Source organism: Coptis chinensis, chromosome 6 (genome assembly GCF_015680905.1).
Source record: "Coptis chinensis isolate HL-2020 chromosome 6, ASM1568090v1, whole genome shotgun sequence".
Lineage (NCBI taxonomy): Eukaryota > Viridiplantae > Streptophyta > Magnoliopsida > Ranunculales > Ranunculaceae > Coptis > Coptis chinensis.
The window spans coordinates 73,866,578-73,893,152 of NC_141461.1; the positions used below are offsets into that span (position 1 = coordinate 73,866,578).

At 38.1% G+C, this 26,575-nt stretch overlaps 1 protein-coding gene, 1 long non-coding RNA gene, 1 other non-coding gene and 1 pseudogene across 4 annotated transcripts; 1 reads left to right on the forward strand and 3 right to left on the reverse strand.

Annotated features, from left to right (window-relative positions):
• Nucleotides 1-242: 242 nt before the first annotated feature.
• On the reverse strand, nt 243-13,383 carry LOC147494410 (callose synthase 12-like; annotated as a pseudogene).
• Nucleotides 1,016-1,095, reverse strand: LOC147494411 (small nucleolar RNA J33). The gene has a single exon (XR_015200486.1). It is a non-coding gene; the product is annotated as a small nucleolar RNA J33 (small nucleolar RNA).
• A 2,184-nt stretch (nt 13,384-15,567) lies between the features above and the next one.
• Nucleotides 15,568-16,002, forward strand: LOC147494412 (uncharacterized). Its single transcript, XM_086568130.1, has one exon. It carries the CDS (start codon nt 15,568-15,570, stop codon nt 16,000-16,002), a length of 435 nt encoding a protein of 144 aa, XP_086424256.1.
• Nucleotides 16,003-19,367: 3,365 nt separating this feature from the next.
• LOC147494413 (uncharacterized) lies at nt 19,368-20,486 on the reverse strand. Of its 2 annotated transcripts, XR_015199820.1 has the most exons (5): nt 20,381-20,486; nt 20,201-20,260; nt 19,954-20,095; nt 19,764-19,881; nt 19,368-19,615 (listed from the first exon to the last, which is right to left on the reverse strand). It is a non-coding gene; the product is annotated as an uncharacterized LOC147494413 (long non-coding RNA). The 2 variants fall into 2 exon arrangements; XR_015199819.1 differs by having other exon boundaries at nt 19,954-20,260.
• Nucleotides 20,487-26,575: the final 6,089 nt, after the last annotated feature.

A 26,575-nucleotide genomic window follows, 5' to 3' on the forward strand; every position in this document is an offset into this window, starting at 1 on the left:
TCTAGGTTAAGTTCTCTCAAGTTTTTTACAAAGAAAAAGTTAGTTAGGTTAAAACCTAAACTCTTCTTTTTTATAATGGGCCTAAATTTCAGTGCAAAAACCAAAATCTCAATTTACTAAAAAAATCGGAATATTGTGTGTGGAGGTGCGCGGATGGGCGCACCTACATCCAACAACTTTGTTTCAAGAGTTCGAAAAAAAAAAAGCAATGGGCGGGCGCGAGCTGCTGCCCTTTCTTCTCTTCAGACGAACAATACCGAACAGTACCCCAAAACAACAATATCAGTACTAGAAGTGGAAACAACATTCTTATCCATAACTAAAGTTTTCGTCCCAGTTTTCTCTTGATTCTTTATTCTCCATCTTTTCCTCTGCATTTTGGACATCCCATCCACCAGAATAGTTTCATCAGGAGTAGAGTCCACAATGACGTATTTGCCTTTAGCTTTCGCCAAGTCTTTAGCTTTAGCTGAATCCTTAGCTAAGTCACTTTTTAGGTGTGTGCAGTTGGCTACTGTGTGACCAACCTATTTACAATGAGAACAAAAATCTGGGGTTTTACCTAACACAATAAGTTGCCAAAAGCTGATATTGTATTTTTTATTTTTTTTTAATTCTATCCAAACTTTCTCTGGAACTTTCTTTGAGAGATCGATGTCAACTAGGATGTTGGTATAGTATCCGAGTTCTCTCTTGACTGTTGTTTCGTCCACATGAATATGTCGTTCAACTGTTCTGCCTAAAGCTAAAAGATTTCTGATTTCCTAGTACTCAAGGGGTAGACTAGGGAATCTAACCCGCACTGCTGCATGGGATTGGGTTTCCTTTTCAGTGGAGAAGTTTGTGTATTTCCTAAGAGTAGTTCCGTACTCATGGCCTCTGAATGCTACACTTGCCTCACTATTCATTCTGCTCATACTTCGTGAAGAACGCGACACATCTGAGCCTGATGCTTTAGGCTACATTTCAATGCCTTGTCTCTTTGAACTAACAGGAGCAAGGTCTTTTGATCTCTCCCTGATGTCCATCTCGAAGCAGAATCAAGGAATGCCAGCAACCTAAGAGCTCTATGGTAATACATCATGCCTCTTACAAGATGAAGCTAATGTCCGCCTCCATGACGATGCCCAGAAGCGGAGATCTTTTAGCTTGTTATTCCATATTTCATTTTCATACACCATACCCTCTCTATGCATCCTCTCTAAGAAATTTCTCCACTCATCATCGTAAATTTTTTGCAGATAGAACAGTGTAGAGACGCCATCTTCATTCTCAGTTCTCTGATGTTCTTTGTTGTACAAAACTTCTTCGTTATAGTAAGGAGGAAGGACACTGAAAGCCATCATTTTTTCAACTTGGGGAGCATGGGGTGGGTATATTCATAAACAAGGAGTTGCTGAAGAAGGCAATACGGCGCCTTGCCTCAAGATTAATTGGGACGTTGACCATAGAGTCCCTGGATGTTAGAATTATATGCAAACGACAAACCTAGCGGTAGAAGGTAGCATTTTCAATGTCAGGCAACTCGATGGAATTCTCAAAAAGCCAACCTGAGTTAGTAGCTGGACTCAGAGGTGCTAAACCATCTTCTTTTAGTTGTTCTGACGTCCTATTCACCTTTGGGAAATCTCGAATCAAAACCTCGTACAAGGCCTGCAACACGTTCACCAACTTGTTGAGATCTTTCTTAGGCTTATTCAGGAAATCCACAAGGGATACTAACTTCACATGAATCTATTGTACTGCAGTCGTTTTGTAGATTTTTGTGAACTTCTGAATCCGAATTGAGTCATCTATCTCCGCAAAAAGGTTGAAGATGATACTTTTATCTTCTGTATTGTCTTTGAGAATGACACTCAACAAATGCTTGATGCTATCATATGCTTCAATAATAGCACACCCTCTGTACTCATGCTTGGATATTTTCCTCCAAAGTCTCTTGTCTGATGCGTCTGACAACTCTCTTGCTTGACTGAGAGCCAGCAACATTCATTGGACAGGAGAAAACAAGGCCATCTAATAACTCTAATGTTCCACGCATTCGCTGGCAATTCCAAGAGTCCCACCTCATGGTCACTTAAGATGTATTCTTGCCTGAAAATTGAGATAATCTCATTCCATAGGAGGGTGAATTTGTTCGCCCAAAGCTGGTTTGACTCAAGCTTATTGCAAGGTCGGCCTAGTCCATACCGCAACTTCAGTCGGTGTATAACATCATTGAATTTATTCATCATTGTACTTCTTGTTCTAAACTGTTGCTCCTGGGATATGAGATTAAACTGCAGTGCACTTGCAAAAAACTGAAACCTTAGCCTCAACTGTTGGATGTTCCGAATCTCACCTAAATGGTCAAATAACCCACCAACGATCCAACCAAAGAAGAGAATATTGAGTACCATCTCTGTATATCCATAAGGCAAATCAAAAGCACTGGAAGCCATAACAGCCCGACCGCCAATATGTTAGTGATACCAAATAACTCAAGCCAATCATAATCTATTCTTTTAAGCTTCCATACAGCCTTCGTCGGTTCAACCATGGGCATAATCTGGAAGTAGAAACTGAAACTACACTTCGCGGCAAGAATGAGAATCCAGAAAACTGAGTACTCCATGCTGTCAACAATCCCTTCACTGAGGCCACAACCAACAAAAATTCGCGTCTGGAACCACCAAGTTAAGGCATGAAAGATTCCCTAGTTAGTTTCCTCTAGAAAGTTCCGCACCCAAGGTAGAACCAATAAGACCATTGCTAGTACCTCTGGGAGGAGATATACATGCACTACTATAAGGAAAACCTTTTGCATTACTTCTGCTTTGCTAGACCATCTCCAAACCAGTACATATATAACAACAAATGCAGCTGTCCATACTGCAGCAGCAACACTCTTTAGCACCATCCTCAGGCCAAGCCACCTTGTCTCACTCGAAACCAATCCATACTAAGTGAAAAAATCTAGTAAGGATTGAAACAATCTAAGTCTTGTCCAAGTGATAAACACACTTAGTACCCGAAACTGGGCAACACGATTTCTCAAAACTTGCCACGGATAAGCCCACTTTGACTCTTCCTCCCACGCAACTATAATTGCAGCTTGAAGAAACAATAAATGCATAATTCATAGTCGATCAAAGCTCCTAAACACATTTAAAAACAACCTCTGCTCAACAAAACCTGTCTTACCAACACCCTTTTGCTTCCCTTCACTCACATAAAAACTAGCATATATATAGTCACCCGAAAGGCCCAAGCCCAAGACCAGGCCCAGTTTGCTAAGATCTGAAATGGGTCAAACCGACCCATTTCCCCATCTCCTCCACCCATCTCTCCACCCACCACCAGATCTTATTGGAGCACCACTACCCAACATCAATCACCAACCAAAACTCCTAGAAACACGTATCAAATTCAACTCCACCACCTCACATCTAGCAAACTCATTGTGTGATTTACATGAATGAGTAAACTATGTTAGCTACGAACTGAATCCCAAAATTTTGTTGTACTGCAACTTGTATCGGCAACACCATCCCTATTATTTTCCTTCAACTTAATCAATAATGGCAGAAGAAGAGAACACCAACACCCCCACCACTAACAACGACTAAGAAACAGAGATTCTTCGACCATCATTCCCACTGGGCCAATCGATTAAAGAAGATATATAATGAAACTAAACCAAGAAATCATAGAAGATAACATCAGAAACCCTTTTACTAATATCTCTATCCATTGATCTCTTCCTTCAGTTTCTCACCGAGAAATCATCAGAAGTCGCTGTCGAGAAGAAACGAAAGATTATCAAACTCGATCATTTAAGAACTGTTGTTAAAGGACACCAACCCACAAACAATTTTCTCATTGACTCACTCCCGGTTTCGAATGAGTCGGTGACTAAGTCCTCAGTGGTGAAAAACGATCTGAGCCTGTTGAGAAACCGATTCCCACAAACGGCGCCTTTTGTTGCAACCATTATCGCAACCTATAACTTTACTCGTACTCCGGCTCTTATTTTGGATCGGCTACACCAATTAGGTTGCCTACGTACCCGTTTCGGGATCAAACTATCGTAGTTCACCTCCACTCTTTCTCTTTACCTCTCTCTCTTTTCTCATGAGTTGCCTCTCTTCTTTCCTTAGTCTCCCCCTTCTCCTCTATCTTCCTCCCTTCTCTTTTATATCTCTCTCTTTAGGTTTAACTCATAAGGCATATTATGGTCTTGGGCCTATTCTCTGGACCCAATACATACTATGGTCCATCTATTAAAATGGCTAATACATTTGGGGACCATTTTCTTAATCTTCAGATTTGATTTTTGACTTTCCAAGCACCTTGATCCCAAACATTTTAATAATCCTCCAAACTCTCGAAACAAAACATGATATAGCCCTTACCAAGAGGAGTCATGGACCATGTTCGTGGTAACTGCCATAAGTTTGTAAGAGAAGCTCATAGCTTGTCAAGCTTGAGTTTTATAAGATCCAGTCTGCCCACTAAACCTTGTTTGCAAAGTCACGACCTTTTTCCAAATCTTCATCTATCAATTGAATTGATGGAAAATCTCCTTGTTCACAAGGGGTGGGAAGCAAAGAGGTGTCAATGTTACGACCATACCTTGGTCTAACAACTGCTGCATAGGAAAGATCCTTAACTGCTTTAGTAGATGTGGTAATATTACCCGAAACTACAGGAAGGGGTGTCAAAACACTGCCAGGGTAGAGGCAATGTTATCTGCCTCCAACAAGCCCAAAAGGAACCACCACCATGATGAACAGATACGTAAGAGATCATGAGTGTGAAATTTCCCTCCAAAAGTTACTACTTAAGAAAAGATGAGTTTTGAGGATAAGGTTAGGGAGAAACCTTATAAAAAGAGCTAAAACGAGTAAAAGAGTTACACCTTTTGGTTACGTGCTTGCACTATGACAAGCTTTGCAACTCATTCTTTGTAATCCTATTTTTTTTGTTATAAAATTAGTTACCTTTACAAAAAGAAAATCATATAGGGATAGAAATTGGTCTTAAGAAGATCATAAAAATGGTTTTTGTTTTATTTTGGTTTTAAATAAATTGGGTAAAACTTATTCCTTTGCAAGATCTAATTCGTAAGTTGTAGAAAAGATATCTTGGGTCGAGAAACGATAAAAAGTCAATTTTTAACCAAAAGTCGATCAAATAAATTGAATAAACAAAAAGTCTTTCTCAAAACCCTAAGTTTAGCCTTACAAAAGGTGTTCCTGATTAGACATTGTGCGGTCGATCAATCAAGTTTTAAGCATTGTATAACAAGGTGCCTGACCACTTTCCAGTGGTTGCACATTTTGGGTAGATTTCCAACTTCCAATGCCTGCCAAAACTCCTTTCCAGGGGTTCTAATGTCATTATATAAAGGAATATCGAGCTTCACATCCACTAGAACATTGGCAAAGTAACCAACCCAATGAGCAATTTACATGAGGATCTTGGGTCCCAATTACTCTTACCCTAAGCCCTTAACCCCGGAAGCCTAAAGGCCTAACTCAAACAAGAGAGTGAGTCTACTTTTGTTGACCTAGAATTCTGGATTGAAGTTAGGTGACCATTGTAAGAGACGCGATAATGTTTCATCAGTAGTGAGAGCGTCCTGACGCAACATGGCTGAAGTCCTCTGCAATGGAGAATCTAATAAAAAGGAAGCCTTTTCCAAAGTGGGTCATCACTTATTAGCTTTGGGATTCCATTTCTGCCTAGCTCATAATGCTCATACTCTTCTTGCAATAGGGACTTTTTGAAAAACGATTCAACCAGTAAGTTAGAACTTGCAATACTCCATGCCTCTGTCAAGAGCTTACCTCCATCCTTGTTGTGATGGACTAATATACACAACCAATGTATATTATACATGTGTCCAGCACAGCTCATCACAAAACACTTTCCCTGACGAACTCATAACAACTTGCTCCAGAACGAACCAACAACCTCTAAGGAAGATCGCTAATTAGCAATTCGATCAAATACTCTTATTCACGAACTGCTAGCTTGATGTGATATCGTAACGGTCAGTAACGTACATGACAGCTATCTCCATCAAGACTAGAGCTCCAGCCATGCTAATCAATGCTCTATAAAATCTCGCATCAACCAGACCTGACCTAACCTGACGGAAAGGAAGATGAGAGATCACCAAGAAAACTATAAAATCAGGCTCCATCTTCTTCATTTGGGAGCTCCAGAATCTCCAAGAGAAGACTCAACTCTCCCGCTTGTCCAAGCTCTAGGCCCTTCAACCACATTCAATCACTCAACCTAAACAGGAACTACGTTCGAATTGATTCTAGCTCACCAGAGAACTGGATACATAGGTAGCTAGCACAGACCAGAGCCCAGTCATTACCACATCTTCCCTCTCATTTTCCTAGAATCGTAAGGTTCTACACAGAATGAACCTTTACATTGGCACCGTCTGTGGGGAAGATTTCTTGGAGAAACCTATTCGTAACATCCTGATATTTTATTTCCAAGCCCCCGAAGCATGGTGATTGATGGTCATGATGAAAAGGTCAATGATCAATCAATCAAAAAAGCTTGCTCGCTCGTGAAAGATTTACACTTTACAACGTTCATGCGCACAAAGTGTATATGGCGATTCAAATAGTTCAACAGGTCGCCAACATATCTAGCATCAATTGAAATAAAACATCAGAAGGAAGCAATCTGTCGAATCAATGAATCAGGAATCCAAAACCGAGAAATGTCTAAACATTCTCAAATCAGATAAGTTCACTCGTTTTTAACTAACCAATTCTTACAAAGCTTTTCTATACCTTTAATTATCTTTCTTTTGAATTGATATATTTCAACGCCAACAACATGGCAACAAAGTTTTCTCCCAGTTAGGGAGAAAATAGCTTTCAACAGGTCTGATGGACTTAAAAGCTCAACAGATAGATTGTACATGTAGCCTACGGTTTTCTCATAAAGGAGAAACGCCGTAACTGATCTTCTTTCTATTTCAAGCACACTCAGTACATCAACTTTGCACTCTACACAAAACAGATTAATTCTTGCATAATTTGAGTACCTTCAGCTCGCTACTTAATGAGTCAAAGAACCCAGCTATAATATATCCTAGCTGACTAGCCCAAGATATAATGAGTCAAAGAACCCAGCTACTTAACCATCTCGACAATTGCCAGAGCAGTCAAGTAACCGGTTTACAAAATGAAACCATTATAATATGGCAAATATGGGTGATAACTACCAAATATAAAACCATAAACAAAGTGTCCAAGTTCTAACCCGAATAATATCCCAACTTCTTTAACAAGAGTGACTTCAAAATAAGCAAACACAATATTCATGAGTGACTTCAAAACCATCATACTTATACTTATTATCAATCTATTTAAAATAAAAAGAAAAGCAAGTAGATGTACTTGCCTTCTCGCCGACATAACATAAACCTCTCGATATTCGATATTGGATTTCATCGACCCATCGATTGGTTCTTCCTCCAACTTTAGCTTCAAGTCGATAAAGAAACGAATCCAAGTGAAATGATTCTCTGAGTATATGATTCAAATACCAATCTTTGGTTGGCTGACTTTGCTCCTCCGCCAACTGTTACCACGTTCAAATCTCCCAAATATTTATATAATCACAAGCACTGCCCTTAAGTAAGAAATAAGGAAAACAAGTAGAGAAGACTTGGCTTGGTTACTAGAAAATCAGAGTAAGAAAACCCCATGAAAAAGGTCCCAAAGAACTGATCAAAGGCTCCTACCAATTATCGTTGCTACTGCACTCTGTCATCAATTTCTGCCATAAAAGATCTGAAAAACTACAACGTCTCCCTACAAATCACCTCATGATCCATATATCATTGGAAAACCCTTTCAATCCATTTTCTAAAAGTCCAAACAACATCTAAAATTGATCATTGTAGAGAAAATTATACCTGTTTTGGTGAAAGGTGTCAACTTTGCTCCAAAACCGATTTCTCTCTCATTTCTTCTTATTAGGTGGTGATATATGATAAATATTAGAATCAAACATCCATTAACTCAAGGTATTTGAGCTTCCCATCATCATCTCATTTGTGGGTTGTGATTTCCGACCATAAAAAGAAAGAGATAAGGATGAAGAGATTTTCGATCGTCGGTGCTGTCTTTCTCTGGTTTTATCTCGAACCTTAAATTAGGTTCTCTTCATAGATCTAAAAATGGGTTGGGATGGTCCCCCCTTAATCATGTGTAAGAATAAACCATATATGGCGTTCCATCATACATGTTGTTCAGGTTTTATATAGAAGATAACCAACGATATCACATACATTATATACACATAGTTCGTAACACTATATGGCATGTACAACCACACCAAAAATAAATAATGATGTAAGTACTTAATAAAATAAAATGTAACTACAGAATTTTCAAAACAGCATACTGAAATTGGAGTATCTAATAAAATATAATTTTGAATCAATACTTTTTCACTTAAAAAAATATATATATCTTTTACAAGATTAATAAAGTAATAACTTAATAATCTTTCACAAGAGATACCATCCCCATAGGACCTCACTTGTGGTAAACTCCTTCCAACGAAGGCCTCACAAGCTGTAAAACTCCCTCTCGTTTAGGAGGACTAACACAAAGGCCTCACTCACAAGTGACAGATCTTCCTCCTGACTAACCACAAAATTATATATATTAGAAATCAGTCACATATATTGTCAACATCCATATCAAACCATATATATAGATATTTCTAGGGACCACACTTGCTGCAAAACTCCCTCTAATAAGGTACTGCCCTATGGCCTCAGCAAGTGGCAAAACATAATATACACCCTCCTGGAAATATTACAAAGCTTTCAAGGTCACTTGCGCCCTATAGCCTCACAAGCAGTCATCTTCCCTCTGAAAGTTGAGAGGTATGGGCCCCAAAGGCGCACACACATACCCCTCACTAAACACCAATCATATATAATCACCATATCATCATTTAGCTTATCATATATTCACATAACTTATACATCAAAAAGAGTTAACTAAATCCATCCAGTTAACAACTGCCACATGGTTGCTACTATACACTCAACAACACATCAATCATACCAACACCAAGTATCCATTACTATCAAATTCACCACAATAACACAAAGTATAAACCAATCACCAAAAAACAAATATACTCTTCAATCAAGTTCTACTTCCACAAATGACTAACACGAAAATCAATATCTCAAAAACAATCATTATGAATAGCCTGGGATTCAATGAGCAATAATACACAAATACAGTACCAACACTGCAATCATCATTCACATTACAATACATACTACCAAATTCTTTTCAACACACAAATTCACTCGACAAAACAATAAAGCATTTTAATCACTCGACAGAATAACAAGCTATTTCATTCTGACAAATCAATAAGGTATGAATTTACCATAATCTACAGACAATAACAATTCAAAAAGACAAACTCATTTCATCAAGCCTAAGTTAGTAACAACACCTATCAAAACCCAATTTAAAATATGAGCACGACAAAGATTTACATATGCAAACACATATCCCTTACATTCAAACAAACATTCTAAATATTAAACAAGCGTCCCTCACTCAGCTAGTACACCTCAAGATGAAACTGAAGTGTGGTTTTGAAAACTTTTTATAGGTACCCTGCCCGTGAGGACAATTGAGCCTAATGCTCTAATACCACTCTGTAACGCCCCCCAAACCCACTATATCCTAGCTAACCAGCCTAAGATATAATGAGTCAGAGAACCCAGCTACTTAACTGTCTCAACAAGTGCCAGAGCAGTCAAGTAACCGGTTTACAAAATGAAACCATTATAATAAGTCAAATACGGATGATAACTAGCAAATATAAAACCGAAAACAAAGTGTCCAAGTTCTAACCCGAATAATATCCCAACTTCTCTCTCCACGTGGTTAAGAATCAAACACCTACAAAAATCTGTAAGGGCATAAAAACCACGCACTCCAGCAAGTATCACCTACAAACTAATCTTTTACATCCAAATAAAAAGAGTTACACAACATAGTATAATAAAATCTCTATATTTCATAACACTTCACATAATAGACAAACCTAACATCTAGTTAAAACAAATCAGCAAGCCAACCATATTTTTAGACATGATCGACATATATTACCAAATATTTAGAGGGTAATTACTACCATGTAAATATATTTGCATCAAACATAATAATCCAACCACCAATAAGAACATATGAAATAGCCACAAACAAGACAGACTAATCAAAGTTGGAATCCAACATAACAACTCGACAGCTCAAACTCAACAATCAACCATCACATAATAATTAACTTAGTCATGCGTGCAATCTATTACGATTCGAATATTAATACTATCAACTTTTAATTCAAAACAGTAATCACTAACAAGATACTAAAAATAAGCAAACACAATATTCATGAGTGACTTCAAAACCATCATAATTATACTTATTATCAATCTATTTGAAAAAAAAAAAAAAAAAAAACAAGTAGATGTACTTGCCTTCTCGCCAACATAACTTAAACCTCTCGATACTCGATATTGGATTTCATCGACCCATCGATTGGTTCTTCCTCCAACTTTAGCTTCAAGTCGATAAAGAAACGAATCCAAGTGAAATGATTCTTCAAGTATATGATTCAAATACCAATCTTTGGTTGGTTGACTTTGCTCCTCCGCCAACTGTTAGCACTTTCAAATCTCCCAAATATTTATATAATCACAAGCACTGCCCTTAAGTAAGAAATAAGGAAAACAAGTAGAGAAGACTTGCCTTGGTTACCAGAAAATCAGAGTAAGAAAACCTCATGAAAAAGGTCCCAAAGAACTAATCAAAGGCTCCCACCAATTATTGTTGCTACTGCACTCTGTCATCAATTTCTGCCCATAAAAGATCTGAAAAACTGGAATGTCTCCCTACAAATCACCTCATGATACATATATCATTGGAAAGCCCTTTCAATTTATTTTCCAACAGTCCAAACGGCATCTCAAACCGATCCTTGTAGAGAAAGTTATACCTATTTTGGTGAAAGGTGTCAACTTTGCTCCAAAACCGTCTCTCTCATTTCTTCTTCTTAGGTGGTGATATACCATAAATATTAGAATCAAACATCCATTAACTCAAGGTATTTGAGCTTCCCATCATCCTCTCATTTGTGGGTTGTGATTTCCGACCAGAAAAAGAATGAGATAAGGATGAAGAGATTTTCGACCGTCGGTGCTGTCTTTCTCTGGTTTTATCTCGAACCTTAAATTGGGTTCTCTTCATAGATCTCAAAATGGGTTGGGATGGACCTAAAGTTCATTAATCACAAAGCCCACACAAAGCCTAAGCCCAAAACAATATGCTGTTTTACAGCTGGTCAATCAAATTCCAAACTCGGGGCTAACTACAACCATCTGCGAGCTGGGGCTAGCTTAAATTCAGAAATACAACAAAGTCAAGACTCAAAACTCGCTCCCACTTGGGAATGGAGTGTACTGGATCAAAAATCAGGACGGTTAGATGTTATCTCGACCATGAAATACTTACTTGTTGAAAATTTTCATCTATAGTTAATTTCACTTTATAACATTTCATCTCTTATGTTGTCAATTCAATACTTGTTTCTATTCAATTCAAATAAGATCTCATATATTCATAACATCTTGATAATTGTCAAAGAATGCAAACGAGAACAAGGATGCTCAATGCAAATAACCCGTTGGGGCTTCATCAAAGAACAATCAAGAAACCAGAACTCTCCGACATAAGCATCTCACTAATTGAGGACCTATACTTCTAGAATCAATTAATTGCATAAATTCAATTCAAAATGATCTACTACTACTACCATTAGGTTGTACTCGGGTAGAGCTATAATCGTCACACCAATTCAATGCAGCTACCATCGTCTCACCAACTAGGACCTATATATACTTATAGGATCAGTTTCGGGTAGAGCTATAATCGTCTTGCCAACTGGGGACCTATACTTCTAGAACTAGTTCCGGGTAGAGCTACATACCATACCATACCAATGGAGATCTAAGACAAGGAATGATTCAGCACAAAACAACCAATTGAGGACCTATACTAATAGGATCAGTTCAGGGTAGAACTACCACACCATACCAATGGAGATCCAAGATAAAGAGCAATTCAGCACAAAACTACCAACTGAGGACCTATACTAATAGGATCAGTTTAGGGTAAATATACCATACCATACCATCAAAAATCTAAGGCTATGAGCAATATTAATTCGACATGGAATTACCATACAATACCATTCATATCACAAACGATCTATCAGTTTTCCAGATCATATAACAGTATGTCGCAGAGATATTCTATCAGATCACATACCATATCCCATGCATACCATACCATACCATTTAGGATCAGTTCAATGCAAAATTAGCATACCATATCATTCACGAAGGCGATCTCCAAATTCGGTACTACTCAGACATAGTAGTTTACCATATTAATCAGATCACAGAACGATCTGAAGTTAAAACGAGCATAACTCGATATAAACAGAACTACCATACCATATCATATTATACCATTTAGGATCAGTTCAATGTAGAATTTGTCAACCCTATCATCTACATGAGCATCAACTGACTACTCTAGTGGAACAACAAGAAGATCACCAAACAATACAATAGGAGTAGTTTTTGTCAAAGTGGCATCACTTGCTTCTTCACCCATTACCCTGCGAGTTTCCCACGTTTGGAACTACTCTCTCATCAGGTCACCTCACAAGATAGGAATGACGACCTAATGAGAGGGGGCTATGTGAGGGACTACTATATATATACAACCAATGTATATTATACACGTGTCCAACACAACTCATCATAGAACACTTTCCCTAATAAACTCATAACAGCTCGCTCCAAAACAAACCAACAACCTCTAAGGAAGATCTCCAAGCAGTTTGATCAAATACTTACTCATGAACTGCTAGCTTGATGTGATATCATAACGGTCAGTAACGTATGTGACAACTATCTCCATCAAGACCAGAGCTCTAACCACGCTCATTAATGCATCGCCACCACTCTCTGTCAATGCTCCATAAAGTCTCGCACCAACCAGACCTTACCTGATAGAAAGGAAGATGAGAGATCACCAAACAAACTATAAAAGAAGGCTCCATCTTCTTCATTCGGGAGCTCCAGAATCTCCAGAGGAGGAGGAGAAGAAGACTCAGCAGTTCCCTCCGCCGCACTATATTCAATCACTTAACCCAAACAGGAACTACATCCGACTTGATTCTAGCTCACCGAAGAACTGGATAAGTAGGGCACAGACTCGTGCCCAGTCATTACCACATCTTCGTTGCCTCCATTTTCCCCTATTTTCCCAAAATGAACTTTTGCACTTGTTGCTTACGTACTGAATCTGCCTTTTCAACTCTTTTCTAGATTCTGACAATTTAATCCCACAGCTTGGAAAACACTTTCAAGCCTTCAACTTTGGAGTGGAAATATCCTTCATCTACCAAGTTTGCTTTGAGCAAATGAAGTCTTTCCTTGGCTCTTGCTAGGATCATATGATCAGTGTAGTGGCATAATGTGAGGAAGTGGACTAGGTCAGCGGTACATGTGATAGGATGCAAAATACTGAAGAAAAAGGGGGAGCACGGAATCACGACCATGGAACCCTAAACCGCAGACGTGGCACATGTATGGAAGGGAGGCGGACCGTGAGATGACAAGACAGGTGGACGACTCAGATAGAAAGGGGGAGATATAAAAGGAACAATGGGAGAAGAGAGAAGGGGGAGAAAAGAAAGAAGGAAATAGAGAGAAAAAGGAGAGACAAAGAGGAAGAGAATTAGAGTGGTTGATTGAGGTGTTTCTTGCTCATACATTTGGCACCGTCTGTTGGGAACGACAAAAACAAGAGAGGAATGGCACCGAAGAAGAGAGTAGGTAGACTTAGAAAGGTGGCGGTTGAGAACCCAATGCCGGATCTAGCGCTGGATGGTGTGATTGACGGAGAAGGAGACCGAAGAGAGGAACAGGAAACAGAAGAAACGAGGCTAATGAGAAAAGAGATTGCGAGGTTAAGGGAAGAGAACAAAGAACTGAGAAGGGAGAGAGAAAGGGCGGAGGATGAGACTGAGGAAGAAGGGAATGAGGGATCTGAGGGGGAGAGAGCTGAGGAAAAGATGGTTGGACCAGATCTGGTGGAAAACCCGGTGGCAGGGCTGACCATGGAGCAAGTCCAGGAGATGATAGACAACGATAAGGAAGCGAACCGACGACAGGAGAAGGGTCAAGGAGGAGCGGCCAGTCAGGTGGTGGCTGGGTTGAATCGCAACCCGTTGGCAGATAAAATATGGGCATCGGAGGTCCCGAAGCAGTTCGCTCAGCCTAGATTCGGAAGGTATGATGGCAAGGGAGATCCGGCGGACCACATCCATCATTTCTGGCAACAGATGCCTCTGTGGCAAGAGGCGCGGTATGATGGTCTATGATGCATGATGTTCCCGGCTAGTCTGAAAGGAGGAGCATCAAATTGGTATTACAGGTTACCAGCGGGGAGCATAAACAATTTCCAGGAGTTGGAGCAGGCATTTATAGATCACTTCATACACCAGAAGAGGCGGGTGGTAGATATCGCGGCCATATTCAATGTGAGACAACGATCTACAGAATCAGTTAGAGAATTTTTTTGTTGATTCAAGGCAGAGATACTGAAAGTTGAAAATCTGGATGAACGGACTGCGGTGATAGCATTTGAGAGAGGGTTGCGCTCGAGAACAGGAGTACATCAATCTGTGGCAAAGAATGAGATCGCGACTTTACATGAACTCTATCCACGGGTGGAGAAGTACATAAGGTATGAGGACACGATGCAGAAGGATTCTAGAAAGTCGGGAAAAGCAGTGTTGTCATTGGAAAAGAAAAGGGAGCCTAGGAGGGCGGAGACGGTCAGGAAAGAAGGCGGGGGATACCGCGAAGACTGCACACGGGTAGCGGGAACACGAGAGGGCGCCCGACGAGAGTATCGGGAGAGAAAACAGTACAGAGAGACAGAGCAGACCCTGAATAAGCCGTTGAGTGAGATCTTGCTCTTACTCAAGAATTTCCCAGGATACGAGGGACCGCGGAGTACACCAATAGAGATACCGGAAAAACTTTTCTGCATTTATCATCAGGTGCGGAATCACGAGACTAATGACTGCTACGCCTTGAAATGGCTGGTCCAGAGGATGGTGGAGAGAGGAGGGATGAGAAAGTTTGTGAGAGGAGAGCAGAATGAGGAACATATGCCTTCACAGAGAAGAATATTGGGAACCATCAATGTGATTTACAGTGGTGAGGTCCTGAGTCACAATGCTCATAGAGACAGGATAAGACAGACGGCGAGCATCTAACAGATTAGTGAGAGGGTGGACACACCGAGGCAGAATGCAGGAGCGGCATCAGAGAAGGACAGAATTATGTTCAACAGCGCGGATCTCCATGCAGTGGACTCACCGCATGAAGACACCCTAGTAATTACAATAGCTATAGGGAATTACATGGTAAAGAGAGTGTTGATTGATTATGGAAGTGCAGTGGATCTGTTATTCAGAGGGGCGTTGGAGAAAATGGGACTTGATCCTAAGCAGCTGCGGCCTTCACGGACCAATCTATACAGATTCAATGGGAGTATGACTGAGCCCATGGGAGAGCTTTTGTTGCCCGTGACAACAGGGCCGGTGACCATTTTCACCCGATTCATGGTGATAGATTCTGTGTCGCAGTACAATGCAATTTTAAGGAGGCGATGGATCCATGAGATGAAGGCAGTACCATCTACGTACTATCAAGTGATACAATTTCCAACACCTAACAACATGTATGAGATCTACGGTGACAAAGTCACAGCCAAGAATAGTCACCGGGGCACTGTGAAGCGATTGATCTGTGGACCAGAAGGAGAAGCTTCTGATCCTAAAAAAAGGCAATCATAGCAATTACAGTGCGCTTCGGTGGAGGGGGAGGCAGAGACATCAAGGGGACCGAAGACGCTCGACGAAATCAAAATGGTAAATATAGGGAAGGGGGAAGAGGAGAAGTTTACGGCGGTAGGATCTAGCTTGCCGGAATAATGGAAAGATAAGTTGATACAGTTTTTATCCGAGAATAAAGACATTTTCGCTTGGACAATAGAGGATGTCACTGGGTTAGATCCGGAGTTTGCGTGTCACCAATTACACATGAAGGAAAATGCCAAACCCATGAGGCAGAAGATGCACGGCATCAGACCTAAGTATGCGGAGGGAATTTGTGCAGAAGTTGCGAGGTTGAAAGGGGGTCGGGATAATTCGAGAAGTGGAGTTCACTGACTGGTTGTCTAACATAGTCGCGGTACCGAAAAAGAATGGCAAGGTTCGCATGTGCGTCGATTTCACTGATGTGAATCTCGAATTCCCAAAGGATAGTTACCCGATGTCGTGAGTAGACGAGTTGGTGGATAGGACGGCAGGATTCAAAGTATTTTCCTTTATGGATGAATCGATGGGGTATAATCAGGTAGTGATGTATAAGCCAGATCAGGAGAAGACGGCCTTTGTGGTGGAAGGGGGTACATATTGTTATACAAGGATGCCATTTGGGTTGAAGAATACAGGGGCTACCTTCCAGTGGCTAGGGGAGAAAATGTTCGAAGGCAAGATCCGAAAGGGGATGGAGATTTACATAGAAGACATGGTAGAAAAGAGTATGTCAGAAGAGGAACATATAGAAGGTCTAAGAGAGACGTTTGGGATACTGAGGAGATATAACTTAAAGCTGAACCCAAAAAAGTGCACATTCGGGGTGACAACGGGAAAATTCCTGGGATATATTGTTACCCAGCGGGGAATTGAAGCTAATCCTGAATAGATAAGATGTTTGGTGGAGATGCCATCACCATAGAATGTTAAGGAAGTACAGCGACTAGTAGGAAGGGTCACAGCCTTGAATAGATTCATATCCAAGTCATCCTAGAAGTGTCGACCGCTGTATAGATTGTTGAGAAATACACCTGATTTTGTATAAACCGCGGAGTGCGAGGAAGCATTTCAGGAGTTGAAAATATATTTGGGCAAAGCGCCTCTGTTGTCACGCCCGGAGCAAGGGGAGAAACTGTATCTGTATCTGGGGGCCACGGAGTATGCCGTTAGTTCAGTACTAGTCCGCCTGGTGGACAAGGTGGAAAAGCCAGTATATTTTTAGAGCAAGACCTTGTTGGACGCAGAGACACGGTACAGTAGGATCGAGAGGTATGCCTTTGCATTGATTTTCTCAACCTTGAAGCTGAGACCATACTTTGAGGCACATGTAGTGGTGGTGGTGACGAATCTGCCCCTAAAGCAAGCTTTAAGGACAGAAAAGTCTGCCAGAATGTTGAAATGGACAGTGATGCTGAAGTTCATATGAAATACAGTATCAGATAAGGATCGTGGAAAAGGAACAGGCGGTAGCGGAGTTTTTGGCAGAATTTCCCGCTGAGGATCCCACCTGGGGAGAAGAGATGATCATGGAGCCAGAGAGAGAGGTAGAGCCGGACTTGTTAGACCCCTAGGATAAGAGGAATGGATGGAGAGTGTTCTCCGATGGGTCAGCTACAGATGCATGTAGCGGCATAGGGGTTGTGTTGGTTACACCCGATAATGACCGAATAAAGCAAACTACAAAATTGGGATTCACGGCATCTAGTAACGAAGCAGAATATGAGGTAGTAATAGCAGGTTTGAGAATGGCCAAGGATTTGGGAGTGAAAGAGCTGACAGTATACTCAGATTCGAATTTGGTCCTATGCCAGGTGACCTTCGCTCCTTTTTGTGTGTGAGATGTGGTATATGGATGATGTAGATAGATGATGGTCATTGAACAAAAAAAAAGCGTATCAAAACCTAATTATCCCTCAATAAGTAAAGGATGAGTAGGGTATCGTTCCACTTTTAAGTGTATGTTTATATGAAGGACAGGACTAGAAAGGGGGTTTGAGGGATTAAAAACTATAACTGTAGAGATTTTAGATTCTAATGCTAAACTAAACTAAACTAACTAAACTTATACTAAAGCTAAGAATTGGAAATAGGGATAGAATATGAGAGAGATAGATTCAAGAGATTCAAATCCACCAATGCTTTTGATTCAATGACTTTTTGCTTCATGTTGTTCTCCAAGTAGACTACAATCGGCAATCGAAATGAAAGTGCCGATGCCTTTTTGGGTGAAATATCGTTAAATAATTAACTCTACTTAAGGTTGTTCCTATGTTCATGTTACTAGTATCTTCTTTCCTTTTATGTGAGCTTGGGCAGCTATTCAATGAATCACCATCTAAGGCAAACACAAGGAATACTTTCCTTACTCTAAAACACTACACAATTAGAAGAAAAGTAGAGAATAATAGTATAATATTCAATTACAATAAATAAAACTTTATTCTAGTAGTATATTCAATTGCAATAAATAAAAGCATGTTACTAGCAAATATTCAATTGCAATAAATAAAACCCTAAACTAGCATGATATTCAATTGTAATAAATAAAAATCTTAATCTATACTTCCATCCCCTGGTGTGGGCAATGGAACTAATAACTAAAAACATAAAGAACTAACCTGATTGAAGAACATCATGAACCAGAAGAATCATTAAACCTTAAGCACTGGCTTCATCTCCTCCTTTGAAGGAGAAGATTAGCCTTCCATATAGAAGGAAGAACACGAAGAACGAGAAGAAGAAGAGTCGAAGAACATAAGACTAGAAAGACTAATTTATTAATACTCAGCTAGTTAAAACCGATCTTTTATTATTAATCTCTCTCTGCCTCAAGTTCTGGAGACAAGAATATAAGCACTACACCATAACAGGCTATTTGCAACGTCAAAAAAGCGTTGCGAATAATTTTCGCAACGCTTTTTAAGCGTTGCAAATATGGCGTGGGTAAAGTGTTGGAAATTTTGCAACGAAGTTAATAAGCGTTGCAAATATAAATTTCAACGCTTTTAAGCGTTACAATAATGATTTGCAACACTTTTTATAACTATTTTGTACACAAATTTAAAATATTTGCAACGGTTTTTTTTATTTCACAAACGCTTTTTAAGCGTTGGTAATTTGTAACGGTTTTTAACCGTTGCAAAGTTGTTAATTATTTTAAAAAAAATTAATTTAAAAATCATTTGTAACGGTTATGAACCGTTGCTGATGGGTGGGTTGCTGATAAAAAAAAATAATTTCTCATATTTTGTAGCGACTAGCTAAACCTACAAAAAGATGCCCCCTATTGCACCATATACATAAATCATAAATTCTTGTTTAAGCTAAATTTATCATGTACACAATACATTTTCATACTATTTTACAAATAAACCATAATATATATGGGAAAAAACACTGATAAAGTACAAAACTAATCCAACCATATACATTCACAACTTTGAGCGATTTTCTAAACCTCACAAACTTATTGTTGAACTATCACCATAAAAAAAAGTTTTCATACTATATGATCCTAAACAAGAGATAACAGCTTGCGTTGTGGAAAACCCTAAGCCCATTTACTTCCACAAATGCTCCAAAAGAGATCCTAGCATTAAGATAAAATAGTCGACCAAGAAAAGATCATGAAGCAGACAATAAGAGGATATGATCAAGACCAATTCAAACGCTAAATACTGATAATCTAAGGTATAGTGGATTGAGCTTAACAATAAAAAAGGACTAGGGATTCTCACCTCTGCATCAAAACCCAAATGGAGATTCATGAAAGATTCATATTATCAAGCATGAACTTATCTCTTAGCAGCAAACGACATTGTTTGCCTGAATGCATGAAAATGCACTTTCACACCCCTACAAACAAACAAGTAAAGTTTTAGTTTAACAACAACATCAATAAGCAAACAATAACATTTCATTAATTACCTTGACGGCAATGTAGTGAAATCCATTTCCCACTAAATCTTTAGCAAAATTAAACCACTCTTGATATGAAACTTGAAGTCAATTCTCATCCACAGATTTTCTCTCTAAGAATCAATGCCTCATATCTTAATGCCAAACAACTCTGCCAAAGTCAACAAAATTAATACAAATCTATTCAAGAAACTAGTAACGCCAAAGAAAGAAAGATAATTATTACTATTATTACTACTACTACTAATACTATTACATTTGTAGAACTTTTGGCACTGGTTTCCATGAATGGAATTCCAATTTCATCAGCAAAAGCCTAAACACGTATAAGAATAGATGTCAGAAGAGTAGTTAAAATTTAATTACTATCTCCACTGCAATACATAGTCTTTAATTATACACAGAGGAGAAAAATATTTAAGTTGAAGCCTCTAACCTCTCAAAAGCGGGCAATAACTGAAACAATGATCCATTCTTTCTTTGTTAAACCCCAAGATCAAATCAACCCAAATGAAGCCCAAGATATCAGTTGCAAACTAAGCACGCATTACACTCAATGTGCGATAATTCCATAGATAACAATCATAACATGTGTGGCAACAGATACAAACCGAAGTTAAAAATAAGGTTTAGTGAACTCCTTGTTAAAATGCAATTACCCAAAGTGACACTTGGCATGGAATTCGATAATCGATGCCCTTGGGATACCTTTTGATTGTTGCACCTACATACAAGTAAATTACAATCGGACATAAGAAAGTTTTTCTAGGAATAAAATGAAATCAAATTCATTTCAATCTTATTAGTAGTATTTAAGTAGATATATATCCAACCAAACAAATTTTAATTACTTTTAAATATCATTATTCTACTCTCAATCAATTCGCTTTGCATAGACTCGGATCACTGCACATACTAAGAAACAAACTACATAACAACCCCATTTTAGAATTAACCGACTACAACTATTTCATTTCAAAATAGTATCAATAAGGAAACTCCGTTTAAAGGGACTATAATATAATAATCCCATTTTTATAAACATTTACAAACCACGTAACCGATCCATTAATATAAACAAGCATTAGAGGCTAGAACACCTAAAGCAAACCTTCAAATGAGCAAAGAAGCTTTGTCCTTGGTGGTAAACACACCGGTCGATTCAACAACATATTCACTCCAAATCATTTCATGGAATCTCATCTTTTATGATAAAGCCATCTCTATTCAGATTATTAGTGTGTGGGGAAAGAATATTAGCATTCAAAAGAAAAAGAAAGAGAAAAGGATATCACGGACCAAACTCCGGTGCAGTTTTTACAGAATCACGACAACAAGCTTCAAAACAAGAAGAAAACACTTAGGGACGTAAAGCTCGACATGCTTTTTTCTATCTCTAAGAATAAAGTTTTTTACTTAACTATGGAAAATAAGATATTTATAATCGACGAGGAAAGCCAAGTATGAAAAGAATATGCTACACACAAACGATAGATAGCTATGTCCAAATACAAGACTTAGGTTTTTTGGATGGTGGCATTTTCTAAGGATTCACCCTTTATTCGCATTTTCTAAGTATTAAAACAGAAATTCCTTAAGAAATTTGACAATACTAGACCAAACCCAAAGAATCGGCTTTTGTTTACCATCACAGAAGTGACTCAATAACATGACCGAGAAATATATAAACACCGGAGCTAACAAATGTAAACACCATTAAATTGCTCCTAGTAATAGGACTTGAAACTGAGTCATGGTGATATCACAAATAGTTTCATCTAGCTTAGAGGGATCAGATAGTAACCTAAGGTGCCATACCTATTCGGCAGTTTGGGTGAAAAAAACAAGTGTATAAATTAATTAAATTTACAAGGCAATGTATACTTAGATAAGCTACTACTATAATTTTCCATGCAAATTTTCTTATTTGTCACAGTCAACACCTTTATTATAAAATTGAATTATGTACAGCTAATCATTCATGTTAAAGAAAAGAACACATATGTGCATGATAACATGAGAGACAAAATTGGTTGACCAAGTCCAAATGTCCATCCACCACAAACATTGAGATGAATAATCAATAAACACAAACAAGTCTCCAGCCAAAAAAAACACACACACGAATATCTGTAAGTGTGGTCCATATCTATGCTTTGGCTTTACATAAACCCAAACACGTACACCATGTTCTTTCTAATTAACCTGCTGCATGTGTGCTGACCAAAAATATTTACCCCTGCATGTGCTATGAAAAACCATAACACATATTCTTCTTAGAGACCTCCAGAAGGCCTGGAACAGGTAGTGCAATGACAAAATAACTTGAAACTTGTTGTGTATAGCATAATTCACATGACAAAGAAATGGAATAGTCCTTATACCATATATATACGCTATAATAAAGAATGAGATCTTAACAAATAGCTACAAATGAGAAACTTTCAAAAACAAAATTCGTGGGAAATTAGGATCAACAGATAAAACTTTCAAAAACAAACATAGCTATGAGAAACTGAATATGTGTTTCAAATAGAAATCAATTAAGTCAAGAATGGCCATTAGCAACTCCATCAAAAGCTAATCAAACCTTATTTTAATGCACAAAAAAGACAATGTAGTCATGGAGTTGATTAAATTAGTCATTAAGTGATATCACACAGCAATGTTGGTTGGCAGCTTATTGTTTTTCTGAAGTATAACATCCAAGCTTGGGTTTGAAACAACTAGCAGGAGCCAGGAGAGAAATATATGCAATGTTCCTCCCAGCTCCATACTTGAATAGGCAATATAAGCAAATAGACACTACTCCTTTTTTGTATATTATTTGAGGCGTTATGCACTATGTCCTTAACTCCTCTTTACATGAACAAATAACACTTCAGAGTCCAATATTGCATCACCTATCCGACTGCTCAGTAACTTTTCCTCTTCACTATTGCAAATTTAACCCAAATCCCTTTACACACAGTGAGGGGGAAAAAATATCTGAGACATAATTAAGATCTAAAACTCATTCACAACCCCAAAACGTTGAAATACCTTCACAATTCTACTTGATTGAGCCATTTAGACTTTTGATTCCTACCTTTTAGTGAATGACGACCAAAGTTAAAGTGGGTAATTTGCTTTTGTGTGGTCCTATACTATGTAGTCACAGTTTGAAAAAGGAGGACAAATAGATTGACATGTTTGAAAAGATATTCCAATCAATATTAATAATAACAAATGAAATACAAATCACTATATCAAGCAAGGACAAAAGATAATCATACCTAGTAGTTGCATTGAGCTAAAGAACATTCAAATTTCCTCACAAAGAACGAAGGAATTGCAGATAAATTGGGAGTAGTGGCATTGGCATGATGAGTGGCAGCCGAACTAGTAGCACTACCAGTGGTAGTGAAACCCAACCCAAACTTCCATAAGTTTTAACACTACCAACCTTACTAACCCCACCATTATTACTATCAGACCTGAAAGAAGGTGAAGAAGAAGAAGGAAAAAAAAGAACAAGGACTAGATTGATGAGAAGAAGAAGAAAGAAGCTTACCCAACTTTTCTTGAAGACAAAAAGCACAGATCCCACCAGGGTTATTCTTATAAGGATGATTACTACACTGCATACCTTCTCCTATATCATCTACTACTACCCCTTTATCCATTTTTTTTTTTTAACTTAGCTAATGATAGCTAACTTTCCTCTTCTTTTTGTTTATATAATGATTGCTTTTTAATGAAGTTGATAATTAAGTTAGTGTTTTAAGCTTCACCATTGCTGCTCACTGTGTGGAAATTGGAATAACTTGTTTTTGTTTTGATGTGGCTTATTTAAAGGCCAACTTTTTCTTCGCATTGACTAGTCCTTTTTATCTAACTTGTTTATTCTATCGGGCATCGAAGAACAAGTTTGAACAACTAGGAATTGTTAGAACCTGGATATGGTTTTGTTCATGACTATGCATGGTTAAGGGCTTCTTGAGATTTTTGCCTCTGTTGTGCTCTATAAGTTGTGAGGGAATTCACAAGTAGTAAATATACTTGGGGATGAAAATTCAGCAGCAGCTTATCTAAGGCAATGTATTTATTCAGTTGGACTGGGCAACAATGACTACCTTAACAACTACTTCATGCCCCAAATGTACTCAACTAATCGCCAATACACCCCTGTGCAATATGCCGACGTTCTAATTCAACAGTTTTCTCAACAACTAAGGGTGGGTACATTGACTACATTCTCTTAGTTCATCAAAAATTATGTACATATATAGCAATATTGTCTCTACTAAGTGCTAATGAAATCTTGTTTTCGTGTACATACATAGACTCTGTACAACTACGGAGCAACGAAAGTGGCTTTGATTGGTGTTGGTCAGATTGGTTGCAGTCCAAATACATTGGCTAATAGTCATGATGGCCGCACATGCGTCGAGAGAATCAACAGCGCATGTCGGTTATTTAATGATAGGCTTAGGAATATGGTGGACAACCTCAACAATAACCTAGATGATGCTCAATTTATCTATGTTAATGCTTATGGAATCTTCGACGATATAATTCGAAATCCTGCATCTAATGGTAAATCCCTAAATGACATGTTGACACAATGACACTACAACTTTGACAGCTAAAAACCATACATACAAAGTCAAGAAACAAAACAAACCAACATAGTGAATTTATTATTATATTTAACAGGAATCATTGATGTAATGTCCAAGAAGAAATCCACAAGTTCCGAGAAAATATACTGAAAAAAGAGACACCGATTCAAAGACAATGGAGTCCCCATGAAAAAAAGAAATAACATATTGACACAAACGGAGACAACTTTAATAAGAGAAACAGATCGTCCCGCTTGTTTGTTATCTATGCACAACTCTATTCAATTTTTTTTTTTTATTGTTTGACATTATCTGTGAATACATAAAATACATAAATATATATATATATATATATATATATATATATATATATATATATATATATATATATATATATATAATATTTCCATCTTAGTAAGTAGAAAGAAAATGAAAGATTATTACCTCAAAAGAAGAACGCATAAAGACTTGAGATCTAGCCTCAAACCGAAGGAAATACGAGGAATGAATGTCTCCTCCTTGTTTTCTTCTTCTTCTTCTTCTTTTGATTCCCTCCTTTTTTTTTCCTCTCTCTAGAAATTGAATAACAGCTAGAACTTTAAAGTTTTAATCCACCGAAAATTAGTTTTGAGGAGTGCGAAAATTAGTTGGATTTTAGTTTTGATGAAGATTTTAGGGATCTTGGAATGCGGCGGTGAGAGAGAGAGAGAGGAGAGAAAAAAAGTTGTGTTTTATATTTCGATTTTTTTCGTTTATCTATTTCGCGAAATTTCAAGTTTTTAATTTCTAACACTTCTCCAACACTTTTTAAGCATTAGCAATTAATTTCGGAAATTCACCCAAATAAAGCAACGCTTTACAACATTGCCAACGCTTATTTAACGTTGGAAATTTACTAACGGTAAATAACCGTTGCAAATCAAAAAAGGTGCGTGTTGCAAATATACTATTATGGTGTAGTGAAGTGAATTGGCAAATTACATGAGGCACTTAGGTCCTCTATTTATAGAGGTTACAATGAGCTCTAGAAGCATTCCAAACCATCATTTGTTTCCTAATACAAATAGACTTCGTTCAGAGTCCAACTTCATCTCCAAAACTGAGAAGGAATTAGCTACAGTGTCAATTCATGCGTATGGACACACTATTCATGCGTCTCAGACACGATCAATGCGTCTAGATGCTCGATCCATGCATGCCAGACGCATAAGTCTATTTTGTCTCTTCTGCTCTATCCTTTTATCCTCTTTTGCAGGCTTTGGTCTAAGCAACAAGTCCTTTGGCCTTGGGCTTCCAAATAGGCTTTAAAATAGGTCAAAGTTGCATCTTTAATAGCTTCAATTCCTTGGCCTTCTCCATGATTGTCCACGAGCTTCCCATGTGATCTTTAATGCTCCGAATTGCTCTATTTTACCCCTTTTTCTCTAATATTCCACAAAACTCACTTTTTCTCCTGTAGAATCATAAAACATAACTTACAAACACTATTAGTCCACTAACATGGTTAAACAAGAGGCATAATTGAGGGTTAAATAGCACTTTTTGAGCACTTATCACAACTCCCAACTAGCCTTTTGCTAGTCTCTTAGCAAATAAGATAAAAATATAGAAGTGATCAAAATCACATCCTAATAACAAAAATAAAATCCTAAATCACTTTCGCAGGCATCGCGATTACATTTACCATATACAACAAGACTTTAAACGTTTAAGTTCCCCAAAAAGGACGAGTTATAGCGTGAGGGTTTTCAGGTGATATACCCACAAAATCAACCAATAGCATGTTCAAGAATGATAGTATTTTTCAAAGAGAGAAATTCCTTACCCACTTAGTGCTTACTCTAACAGACGGTATCCATTGTGAACTATATTGCTGCAAAGACTCATAGATTATGATGGGAGATAGTAAAAATTGATAAAATTCTCAATCAAGGCTTATGTTTGTACTTAGTCAATCTCCTATACTCTCCTATCTAAGAAACAGAATCCCTAGTTTACTTTTAGACAGATAATCTCGACTTTCAATC